The sequence below is a fragment of the Euprymna scolopes genome, chromosome 11, assembly GCF_053919585.1.
Source record: "Euprymna scolopes isolate OS-2025 chromosome 11, ASM5391958v1, whole genome shotgun sequence".
NCBI lineage: Eukaryota > Metazoa > Mollusca > Cephalopoda > Sepiida > Sepiolidae > Euprymna > Euprymna scolopes.
The window spans coordinates 103472948-103486163 of NC_136492.1; the positions used below are offsets into that span (position 1 = coordinate 103472948).

The 13216-nt window shown below is 33.3% G+C and overlaps 1 protein-coding gene across 4 annotated transcripts in view; it reads right to left on the bottom strand.

Moving 5' to 3' along the window:
- LOC145288026 (run domain Beclin-1-interacting and cysteine-rich domain-containing protein-like) overlaps positions 1 to 13216 on the bottom strand; it is a 202888-nt gene that overhangs the window by 34429 nt on the left and 155243 nt on the right. For all 4 annotated transcript variants that reach the window (XM_080136033.1, XM_080136034.1, XM_080136035.1 and 1 more), the window contains 5 exons: positions 11517 to 11559; positions 10702 to 10849; positions 8644 to 8712; positions 4650 to 4723; positions 253 to 317 (listed from right to left, as the gene is read on the bottom strand). In XM_080136033.1, the coding sequence (XP_079992159.1) occupies positions 253 to 317; positions 4650 to 4723; positions 8644 to 8712; positions 10702 to 10849; positions 11517 to 11559 (399 nt within the window). The remainder of the gene's footprint in view (positions 1 to 252; positions 318 to 4649; positions 4724 to 8643; positions 8713 to 10701; positions 10850 to 11516; positions 11560 to 13216) is intronic.

Sequence of the window (13216 nt, forward strand, 5' to 3'; positions counted from 1 at the left end):
ATATGCACATCAATTTATCCTGAAAATCAGTTTCACTAAACATATTCATGGAAACTTTTCTCTATGATATCCTTAAGGACAACCATGAAAAGAGTCCTTTCATGACAACTCCAATGTCTACACTGCTCTTCAACAACTTGTTAATTCTATTTCACGATTTTCTAATGTGATTTCGCTCAATCAATCATCTTTTGTATCTATTAAATCGCATCAATTTCTAATACAAAGTTGGAGGAAGATGGAAATTCTTACCTGGTTCTACACGTGTACCACAACCAGCACATCGATAGTTTTGCTTTGGGATGGCTACAGAACGCCTGAAAAATAAAGATATCATTTAATATTTAAAAAAGTACATAAAAAAAAAAAAAGTGCATAATTACTGCAAAGTTAGTTTGAACATTTTATACTTTCGATAGGGAATGGTAAGCGCCGGTGTACATACAAACGTTTTTCAGATCTGAGACTAAAAATTTTCAAGCATAAACATTATGTACTTTTTAAGAAAATTCTGAGATGCAAATATATGTTAAAAAGTGGATTACACATACGGCTGACATTTTTTTTTTTTTTTTTTTATTAATATTTCAACTAATTCCAATTGATTAAGCACTTCACACGGTTTTGGTACTTGTTAATTCTGTTTTATCAGGTGCCCATAGGGAAGAACAGTAGCCAATTTGGCAACTTTGCTGCTGAAAGTACAATTGCATCAGAGACGATTATGTCCTCTGATAATAAAAAAAAATAAAATTACCATGCACTCGTTCTTACGAGTTACTAATTGCAAATTAATTTTCAATTTTTCTATACAAAAAAATCCTCTCCACCCTAAATAAAAAAGTTAGTCATAGAAAATCTAATTTGTCACCAAGTGGATATTGGTAGATTATGTTTTTTTTTTTTTTAAGTTACCATGCTCTTTTTGCATTTAAAACAAAGAAAAAAAACATAAAAAAAAGTACTGTGATCTTTTGGGGCACATGATCACTGTGATGGGAGAATTAGTAAAAGTTCTAATTATGATTGCAAAACAGTGTCTGCTTATTCCAAATTAAAAATTTTAGCAGGTGGGTGGCTGGCGCTGCCCATGTGAAGGGATATAAATAGAAGTACTTTTTCATCGGACCCCACCACAATATTGGTCCTGGATATGACCTTAAATTATATCCGATGGTGAGGCCCCAGCTTGTGGGCTTTGGGGAGTGTGGAGCCACCCTTTAATTGCCATTGCTCCCAGGCCCACTCTGACCCGGACTGGTAGTACCTGTTAGGGTCCCAACTATGGGTTAAATAGAAACGGACTTAAAAAAAAAAACCCAAACATACTCTATTAAAAAATTGTTCTTCAAAATCACTGGATTCGGCATTAAATAACCTGAAAAGGGTTGATATGCCGTAAAACAAAACCCACCAACCAAACAACTAACTCAATATCATTCTTTCAATCAAAATAGCAGTGACTACCCGTGCGACTGGAAAAAAACCCCCAAAAAATGAGCTGTGGCAACTGAAATGCGAAAGAGGAAAAGAAGGAAAAAAAGTTACTGAGTAACGCGCTAGCTGTCACAGCCATGACTTATGACGTCATGATGCTGCAAAATAACGTTTTTTAACATACTTGCAGTTTGCTATGCATGTGTGACTTGTGAAAATTGCGATGCAAAAAGTGACCCTTCTCCCTCCTTGCAAGAAATGGTTCAGTTGACCACCACAGAATTAAACCTTTTTTCTAATTTTCACATATTACTTATCCGAGGCATTTTTCTTTCAGATGGTACCAGTTTTGATCCAGTTGGATGCGGCTGATGAAAGTTTTTAGCAGATATAGGAACACACAAACACATAAAAAAACTGCACTAACAAACCAACATTTGAGATTTATATAATAGACTAGCATGGATACCTGGCATTGCCCGAGTGGACATGGTGTTCGGTTTGGACACAGCTGTTAACTCCATTGTTACTTCCACAACAATTTCAAAAATAAAAGAATGGATAAAAACACGAAAATGTAATCCTCCCCTCCCCGAAAAAGAAAAAAAAAGAAAAGAAAAAGTATATGAAAACCTCCCCACCAGATATTTTGGCAGAAGGAATACGAAGATAAGCTATTCTCTGGATATTGAGCACTTTTTGATGATTAAAGACCAGTTTAAACAAACTTCTTTAATGTTGCCTCAGTCTAGAAAGATTTCTCTTTATGATCTGTTACAATGAAAGCAAAAATAACAAAGTAGAATTTGTTTTAATCAAAATAACTGTTATAAAAATGGTTAGTTATGACTTAATATGTTATTAAAAGAAAAAAAATTAGCACTTACGATGTAAAAAAATGTGATTTATATAACTATCAAAATAAAAAAATGTTTTAATTTAATTAACCTCTGATAAAAAAATGCCAAATAAATACAAAGTTTACAAATCTTTTAACCCTGTTTAAATGTGAAAGAAAAAAAATGTAAAAATATAGATTTAAATGATAGAAAGTTTGTTTTTTGTTTACTGTTATTGGATTGGAATTTTTGTTTCTTTTAAATAAAAACTTAACCTTCATTTTACTTAAACCTCTAAAAAAAAAAAAAAAAAAAAAAAAAAAAAAAAAAATCAAAATAAGGAAATTGTTTTTTGTTTTAATTATCTGCCGAAATTACAAAACAGCCCTGTTTAAATGAAAAAAAAAATAAATAAATAAAAAAGACCACCGTTATATGCAAGCGAATGTCAAAACTAAAGATTACTAGGCAACCTCCTAATCAACTGGCCCACAATACTGATTGCGAAATAATGTTGGAATTTTTTTTATTTAAACCAATTAAAAAAATAATGCTTGATGCATGCACAGTTTTTGAAGTCATTTAGAAAGAGACATTTTACCAACTCTCCTTTCGTTTAAAACTTTAGTTCTATACGAAATAATTGACCATTATTTTCTAATTCTCACATATTATACAGCCGAGGGTTCGCTCTTTCAGATGGTACCAATGCGGCTGACAAAAGTTTTTAGTAGACATACAAAAATACATACATTCACACACACACACTAACAGACAGGTGAGATTTATATTATAGATGTTTCTAAGAATTTTTGCCAATTCTCTTAATATTTCAGCGACCATGCAACCAAAAAGCTTACAGTAAAGAGTTCTTTTCAATAGTACCTCATGCAACAACACCAACACACATCCTTGATACAACAACCAACGAGGACATGGACATTTTACATACAGTAAAAATAAAACTCATTCCTTCTCTGATGATGGATATTTTACTATCAAAACTGAATAAAACATTTCAAGTACACAAAATACTAAATCAAATCTTAATGTGGTTTCAAAACAGTTTGTTTATTCAAAATTTTTAACTTTTATTCTAAGAGCTTTTGCCAATTCTCTTAAAGTATTATGACAATTTTTCACCGAGAAATCTGCACAAACGGAAGTAGGGGAGTCTACTAGTGAAAATGTGCCACCCAGTTTTCTCCCTATTATCTGAAAATCTATAAAGTCCCAATGGTGATGAGAAAGGACGGTCAATCAAAGTTCCGGATTACAGGGCACAATCCCATATTACATCTTCGAGGAAGAAAATAATATAAAAATTCCAATAGATGTTAAAGTGGAAGTCAACACGCGTGCTGAGATGCACCAATTTTAAGGTCATTACAAGTTAAAGTATTTTCAGAAAGAAATCACAGTCCAACAGGTTTTGTGATAAACAAATAGAAGTACTGAGATTAAACAAAGAAAAACAATTTCTTCAAACTTTTCCCTGATTACATATCCAAATAGATAAAGTCCTTGGATGGTTGATTACATAAGTACATAATGGCATCATGCCTTCCCTGAATACATTGGATTCACAATGCTTAAATAACATGTTTTTGGGCCTTCCTTGAATACATCAAATTCACAACACTAATAATATGACTTAACAAAATTCACAAAGCGAAAGTTCTTATCGCTTTGCACAGTTTTTCACAGGTTAGCAAACTCATTTTACATGAAACAAAATCTTTATTTGCTTCTCGCCTGTGGTTGGCTCGAGATCCAGTTTGCATTTCTACGGCTGATTCCAGACTGATTTTTAATTTCTTAAATCTCTCGTACATGGTATAACACGAAAGAGTTAATCTGACCAGACGGCTTCTTGTTGCTATGCTGAAATTCTAAAAATAGTTAAGGCTTATGTGATGAAAGGCTCATCGTTAATGTTTACTGTTCATGACATTGCCAACTGAATCATCTGGATTACTTAACGTTGTCCGGAAGAGGAACGTCACATTATTTCTGTTATTCTTTTTTAAATACTTAGTGGGTGGCACAAGCAAAATGGCAACAAAAAGGAAAAATTGGAAGTCACTCATGAAATTATTAATCTAAAGCATAAAATAAGATGAAAGATGAAAAGAAATATAAAAACATGATTACTGTTAAAGCTTTTTCTGGAGTTACTTCTAAAGGCTTTAAAACATTATCAATTTAAATATTGGAAGTAAGAAATCTCCATGAAAACGCATACAAGTGGCATTATTTGTTGAAGTGACCATTTTTAATACTTCATTCTGGGGTGCCTATTCCATCCAGGAAGGATGCAGAAATAAACTAAATATCAAAATAAAAGAATTCAACAAATAAATTTTGACTTACTTGGATGAAGGATGAATGCTAAAAATAATCTGAACCCGAGGAGGAGCCCATTCAAGATTACCTCGCAGTCTTGTCTAGAAAGAAGAAAACAAAACAGAAATGAGATATATTTCACAAAACCACACTTGTGAACAGAAAGCATTATTTAATATCTGATTTAATATAACAAGTTATTTTCAAGGCGGCGACAATGCAGATTGGTAGAAAACATTGTTAGATATGACACAAGCTGAACAAAACAAATGACAATATTGAAAAATACAATAATTTTGAATTAAATATTTATTTACCAATGTAATGCATCCAACCAGAATGTTATAAAAGATGTGTTCTTTAAATTTTTGAGGAGGGAAATCTTTTTTAGAAAAATATATAATCAATCTATTGGAGTGTGTTTTCACACAGGAGTTAGAAAATTATTAAAATTAATCTGAGTTGATTTAGTTCTGAACAAGCTGATAACGATTCAATCCATATGATTTGATGTTTTTCTATTCCTTGTGAATCTACCAGTGGATTTAATACTTTGCAAAATTGATGATATGTTGCAACATATTTTCTGCTGTTTTTATTGAGTTTCATTGTTATGCTAAAAATTTCATAAGGATTGGTTAATTTTCTCATCGATTAAAATCAAATTTTCTTCATTTTAAATAAATTCTTGATAACAACTGTTGATAATAACTGTCAAGGTTATGAGAATGTTTTCTTCATATGTTAAAAATCAACATTCTTATTAATTTATTTTCGTGCTACAATCTCCATCTTGCTTTAGTTGAAATTGTGCAATATTTGTTCACATGCAATATTATTGTCTATTTTATATAATTTATTTCAGCGTTATGTTGTTACAAAAACAATATTATTGTTTAAATTCTGTATCCTACAGAAAGTTGAGAATAAGCCTTATTAATATTTCTAAGCTGATTCAAGGGAGATAATATTTTTTTAAGGAAAGTTGACAATTGTTTTTGTTTTTATACACACAATTTATTAATTTAATATGTGTTCAGTTATAATTCTAAAATAAATAAAAAAGAAAGTACAGTTTCTCTATTGAATTATAATTAGGTATAAATACTGTTTTAGTTTTAAAATTATTTAATTAAGTCAATTTCTCCTCCAACTCCACCTCAGAGCCAACAAACAACTACCTCCCAAATTTCCCTATGCGGACTGAAGCCACATTAGATGATGTAAAAATTACCCGTCTCATGTCCGCGATATCATAAACAACTTAGACACCTCAAAGGCGTGTGGGCCTGATCTCATCTCTGCTATACTAATTAAGAAATGTTCAGCCGAGCAAGCCCCTATACTTTCCAAGCTCTACAATAAATGCCTTGCTGAATCTTGCTTCCCTAATAGCTGGAAAATGGCCTCTGTGGTACCAGTGTACAAGAATTCTGGTGAAAAACAGACCCTCTCAATTATCGTCCCATTAGTCTTCTTCCACTCTTCGCTAACATTTTTGAGATCTTAATTAATCAAGCACTAGTTCACCACCTTGGAAAAGCAAATCTACCTAAAAACCAGTATGGATTCAGGCAATGTCGTTCTACTGCAGATATTTTAACAGTCATCTCTGAATGCATTTACCATGTGCTGGATAAGACAGGCGAAGCCAGGGCTGTAGCCCTTGGTATATCCAAAGCCTTTGAGAGTTGCTAATGAAAATGAAATCATACGGTATAACTGGATGTATACAAAATATAATTAGATCCTTCTTAGACAATAGAAGCATACAGGTTGTCATTGACAGATGTACATCCAAGCAGCATAACATTAATGCGGGAGTGCCTCAGGGGGGCGATCCTTGGACCATTATTATTCCTGATATTCATAAATGACCTCCCTGATAATATTGTGTCCGAGATGGGTATATTTGCCAATGATACAATGCCCTATAATATGCACGAGGGAAGAACAGATGTACATAAATCTAAGACAATGGCAGAATCGTTAGAAAATGACCTTCAGACTATAGTGGAATGAGGCCGCAAATGGATGATAACATTTAATGCCAGTAAAACCAAGCTGCTCTCCTTTAACAATTACAAGACACCTCTCCAACCCCCTATACCCATGACAAATAGCACCCTACCTGAGAATTCTACCTTCAAACTTCTCGGCCTAACATTTGCAGGCAATATGAACTGGAACAAATACATAGAGGACATTGCAAAGGCTGCTGTAAAGAAGGTGGGTTCCCTCTATCAAGCTAGAAGACTACTCATACCTGAGAGTATCCTGTACCATTACAAGGCCACCATTCACCCATGCATGGAGTATTGTTGCCACATCTGGGCTGGTACATCTACCACTAGTCACTCCCTCTTGGATAAAGTCCAAAAAAGAGTTGTCAATCTAATCGGTCCCACTTTATCAACTAAGCTCCAGCCCCTGTCCTATTGCATCACTGTGCCTGTTTTACAAATATTTTGATGGAATGTGTTCTGATGAACTCGTTCCACTTGTAACCCCTCAATGTACATCTTCCCGACAAACCCGCTTAGCAATAAGATCTCACCTCTTCACTGTTGATGTCCATAAATGCCAGAAAGCTTTCTATTCTAATAGTTTCTTCCCTCGAACAGTTAGACTTTGGAATTCCCTTCCTGCTGCCTGCTTCCCTGGCTGTACTGATATGCAGAAGTTTAAATGTAACATAAATAAATATCTTGTTAATCTTTCCTAGACATGGCCCCAAATAATAGCCCCTTACGTCCAAGTGGTGATATGATTTGTAAGGGGTGAACATGAGTAAAAAAAAAAAAATAAATAAATCTCAAAAGTTTTTTTTATTTAACCATGATTAAATGTAAATCATGTTTTTGTTTTAAATTCATTGATTTAATTAAAGAATTAAGTGATTCAAGTTGATTAAAATTGTTTCCAGAGCAATGCTAATTATTTTTCTTAAAACACAGGTTTAGCACTAAAATTTATTAAGAAACTTTAATTTGGAATTTTCCAGGAATTCATTGAAATCAAATTTGTGTCACCCAGAACTCAGCATTACTGCATATGATATCTCTACTATTATATAAAAGTCACTTTGTGTGTGTAAGTTCCTTCCTTATAGATTCCAAAATGGCTGAGCCTATCTTTTGCAAATTTCACACAAAGGTAATTTATATTTGTGGCAGTGTTCTTAAATAGGTTTTGCACGGAAATTCATCTGATAAATATCAAAAATAAAAAAACAATCCGATCCTAAAAATAGCATTTCTTTCTTATAGATGAAAATGAATTTTTACAGGGAAATATTTTCCGTTACACCAGCAAGGGAGATAATATTTTAACAAATAATTTCTTAGAAAAAAACAATCATTGACATCTGGAAATATAGCTCAGTGGTAGTCCATTCGACTACAGATCCTGTGTTCAAGCCCGAGTGTACTGCATCATTTTATTTTAATGTTTTTATTATTAATAAGTTCCATTTACGATAAAAGAAGAGGTACTATTTAAAATCGCTGCAAATCATTTCGTTGTTTGCATATTTTAAAACTAAACATTTATTAGAAGTGAGTTTCCAGGGTATTCATGGTCAAGCCCAAATATCAGCTGATGTGATATTGTAAACAGACGGAATTTGATGAACGACATTATCATTTATTTTATTTTTTTTTACGAATTAGTCGACCATGAAAATTATTCCTCGTAATATATAATAATCAATAGAAACTTGATTCTATAATAATACATACGCAATCTGCATAAATTAAAATATCATGTTTAAGTGTATTGTACGACCGGGCAATGTCCAGCTCATAAATAATAGATATCAATCCCATCTTAAAATACTATATATCTTTTTAGACATTGTTTTTGTGCAACACATTTCACAGAATAGTCATACACTGATAGTAAAATCTGGAGAAAGTGATAGTGTGAAGAGAGGGGTGCAGTGAAAGTTGTAGGAGAGAAAAAGAAAAAAGAAAAAGAGTTATCAAGTTTTTTTTTTGTTTGATAAAAGAAAATGGCATACTCTATTTCTTAAGTCTGCATATTCTCCGTCATCTGGTGAAATTGGGTAAGAATTTGGAAGTGGAAGTAACTGTAAAAAAAAACAAACGATTATATATGTTAGAGGTTTGAGACTACACAAATGGAAAATAAAACAAATGGAAAAATTCAATCTAAGTGTTTTCATACACAATGTTATGCAACAGATGCGTCAAAAGCAAAAGTAATGTGAAATCAAACGCTTTTATTTTATCCCTTTTCATTTATTATTGTTTATCAATACAGATAATGGAGTCTCAAATCAGTGAGGGAGAGAGTAGATGCTTGAGAAAATCACTGAGATGTATTGCCTGCCCCTCCCTCCTTCACCAACAGCTAGCACCCAAAGCCATACAAAAGGAGAGATAAAATTTGTAATATCAATATTTTACACTTATTGATAGGTTTTATGTTTCAGGTAACCATATACACATTTGTAAATAATAGGTGAAAATATCTCAAGAACTCTTTCAACTATCATCTGATCAGGAGAAAATCAATAGCATAATTCAAAATAATATTATTGGCAAAAATAAAGGGCACTGGGGAAATTTAAAGTGCCAGAATCAATTAAAATAAACAATTATCCTAATAAAAGAGGATTAAAATGGCACCGCATGGGAGATAAAAACCAGGGGTGGGGGTCAAAGTTCCCCAAAGAGATTTAATACTTCTATCGACTCCTTCTGCCAGTACAAAGATGGTTTTTGAATAGCGATAGAGACAGATTGCAAAATGTTTAAATGAGTTTTGGAATTTGCTCTATGTAGTATCTCAAATCACTATTTTATACTTATTTGTATAATCTCTTCTCTTCTATTCTTCTTCTATCTATATTAATAAAATGAAGTCATTTTTTCCCATCTGAGTTTGACCTTAATAGGATTAAATCTCAAGACATTTCATGCAAATGTAATGTGCATAAACTGCAGCACATTATCTAAGGTGTGCTATAGGCCTATTACCCTTACACTTCCTCGATAACTGTACATTCCTATATTTTTTCTGGTGAGAGTTCACTGCCAAAACCTGTAAGAAGTGGTAAAATCTTTTCTCTCTCTATTACATTCATACTCCCCCCGCGACCACTTAACACCGTTGTGGATACATCCACAGGGGAATTTGAGAGGAAATACCAGTTTGAGTTCTTAGTTGCTTAAAAAAAATGGAATGGCATTTTACCGTCGGGTGAAACGCAACTTTCGATTACATCTATTACATGAGTTACTTATACCGTTTCTTTTATTTCTTCTTTTTTTTTTCCTTTTTTTTTTCCCTTTTTTATTTTTTCCATTTGTACGCTCTATGAAGATGCACTCGAAGAGCAACAAACAGACTTTATGAGGTAAGGCGATCTGATCCTTCACAAACATTAATATTGACCAAAAACACAATCGATTTTAATATCTTATCCAGAACAATCAATTATTCCTAAAATATAACAATGCCAATGAATTCTTTTGACACTTGTTACACACAACGAACCTTTCATATTTGTGTACACCACAAAGATGTTTTCATGCTATTTTACTTTGTTATGAAGAAATGTTTCTTGTGAATTTTGTAACTTGGTATTTGGTTGTAATTAATTAAGGTTGGAGTTTTTGAACACATTTTTTATTCCTTACAGATTGGTAGCCCCAATCTCAACAACTGGTGACGCCGACGTGATGCCCAGGCAAAAGTAAAGAAAGAGAAAGGAAAAAAAAAACCGGAAGACTAGGATTAAGTGTCACTGGAACTGAAGATCAGGTCATGTCACTCGTTGCGTGGCCTGATGACCTTATTCTGCGGGTGTGCTATCGCGCATAGCTTGCTTTGTGTCTGTGTGTTCGAGCTACACACAAAGCGCATTAAGTGGTTTTAACAGTTCACTATAAATATACCTATCGTATATCATTATTTAAGTATGACACTGACCAAAGAACCATTAGAATTCTCAGAGTTTCAGAGAAACCATATTATAAGTTAATATGAAAGTTGCATATCATTGCAGAATCAATGGAAAATATCTTGTTAAAAAAATAGAAAAAGTATTTACCGCTTGTGGTACTTCTTTTTCAGAGACCATCCATTGGAGATCAGATGCCTTGGGAAGCTGTTTCTCTGAGAATTTCTTTAATAATGAGATTGCCACGGACTCTGCTGACACTTGTGAACTATTACAACTTTCAAAAGTGGAACTGACACTGGAGAGAGAGAAAATTTTTTTTTAAATAAATAAATACAATAACAAATAAACTTATGTCCTCAAAAGGGCATAATGAATCAATAAAGCAAACACACATGTTGAAAAAAAAAAGGTTATATTATAGAAATACATTGTTACTTGTGCAGCTTATATTATCCATAGGTACTACCAGATGGAGCTGTCTGAAGATACTGGCTTCCTGACCTAAAATGCACCAAACATTGATGTTATTTTTTTTCTTTCCTTTTGCAAAACTCAATCATGTTCTGCAAAGTCTAAAACAAAAACAATTTTCCTCTCCAAAACAACAAAATCAAGTACGATAAATAAATGCTTTAAAATATAAAGAACTTGAAGCATAAGAGCCAAAATTACTGGATTCAACATCAAATAACCTGAAAAGAGTTGATATGCTATAAACCAACCAACCATATTACTCGACTGCCTAAGTGAATTAAAGTCAAAATATTATCTATTTATCAAGAGAGCATTGTATATCAAAATAGGGATAATAACATTAAACTTGATGAATATACTGAAAGTTTCCGATATAACAAACACATAATAATGGTGTTTAATACTGCTTTTACAGCATAAAGTCAAACTGATGGTCTGAACCATTGCAGTTTATTTGAATGAATAAAAAAAATAAATAAAACAATTACCTCATCTTTTCTACAGGCATAGACCTTTGAAAAAGATCAGCATCTGAAATCATTAAAAGTATACCATTAGTAACACTTTCTAAGCATGAGTACAAACGTCAACCAAAAACACTGGCTACAGAAAGACAATCCCAAAGGCCACCAAATGAGAGTTTGTGTATAGCTCCAGCAGAGAGTTTTGGATTTAATTCAAGCATTATGATTATTATTATCAATTGTATCTGGTATTTGAAGGACACTTTCTGTCACATTTGGCACAATCTGAATAACCAAGGTGTTATTGGTTAGTATCTCCCCATCCCCTAACTGATGCACCCAGCATCATAAGAATGCCTCAAGGCAAATCTGTAGTAATTCTGTTGGTTAGTTTTGGAGCCTCTAAGTGACAGACAAACATAATATAGACACTGCCATTCACTTCATGCCTACAAAGATTGGGTTGTAACATTTTTGTTGCTAAGAAATTAGAGGAAAACAAAAACACCCAACAAAAATATAGGCTGATATTGAATCACGCAATCAATAATGATCTGAAATCAAAGTGTATTCAAGGAATGCAGACTCCATTAAAATTATGATTTTGGCTCTTCTTGAGTTTATAGAACTCTTTGTTATCAGGTAATGGCAAACAGCAACATTGTTTTTCAGTTTGGGATTCACACTAGATTTTCAATTGATATTTGGAGAAATTCTTCTGGCCTTCTACTCAGTAATAACCAACATGTCCATACAAACACTTTGGTTTCTTGATATAGCTGAATCAACAAAATTGGCATCAGTTTGTGGTAGGCTGCATATTAACACAATTACAATAGAACCTCCATACAGTCACAATTAATTTATATATAGGCTATTAGTGTACATAAGAGGTAAGAAGTTTTATTTCCCAGGCAGAAATATGCATGATAGAAGTTTGATATCCTAGGCAGGAGTATGCTTGATGCAAATAATATACACGTTAAAACCTTTAATAGAGAAGTAGTCAACCACCTCTGCAAAAATAAACTTCTTAGTAATATTCAATATGATTTCCGTTCTGCTAGATCTCCAGCAGATGTGCTTACAGTTATATCTCATAGGAGTAGCGAATCTCTTGACGGAGGCCTCCTTTCTAGGGCAGTTGCTCTTGACATCAAAGGCCTTTGATAGAGTATGGTATAAAGGTCTACTTTACAAGATCTCCAGTTACGGTATAGCTGGTAATGTCTTCTCAATTATTAAATCATTTCTCTCCGATAGGTTCATAAGATTAGTGGTTAATGGCCAGAAATCAGAAGCTCACAGTATTAATGCTGGAGTCCCTCAGGGGTCCATCCTGGGCCCAACTCTCTTCCTAATCTACATCAATGATCTTCCAAATCACATTCTTAGACATTTATGCTGATGACACTACGATCTATGGCAGTACATCAAAGACCGTTAACAACCAAGTTTTCTGATTCTCTCTCCTCTGATCTTGATGAGCATGTGGTACAATGGGGAGAGAAGTGGCTGGTTACTTTTAATGCATCTAAAACCAAACTTCTGTCTTTACATCATCAACGTTCTGATCCCCATCTGGCATCAATTGAAATGAATGGCTCTCATCTTGAGGAGGCTCCATGTTTTGACAAGCTCCTAGGTTTAACCTTTACGCCTGATCTGAAATGGAACTCGTACATCAAATATGTTGGCAAGGTTGCTGGGAAAATGGTGGAATC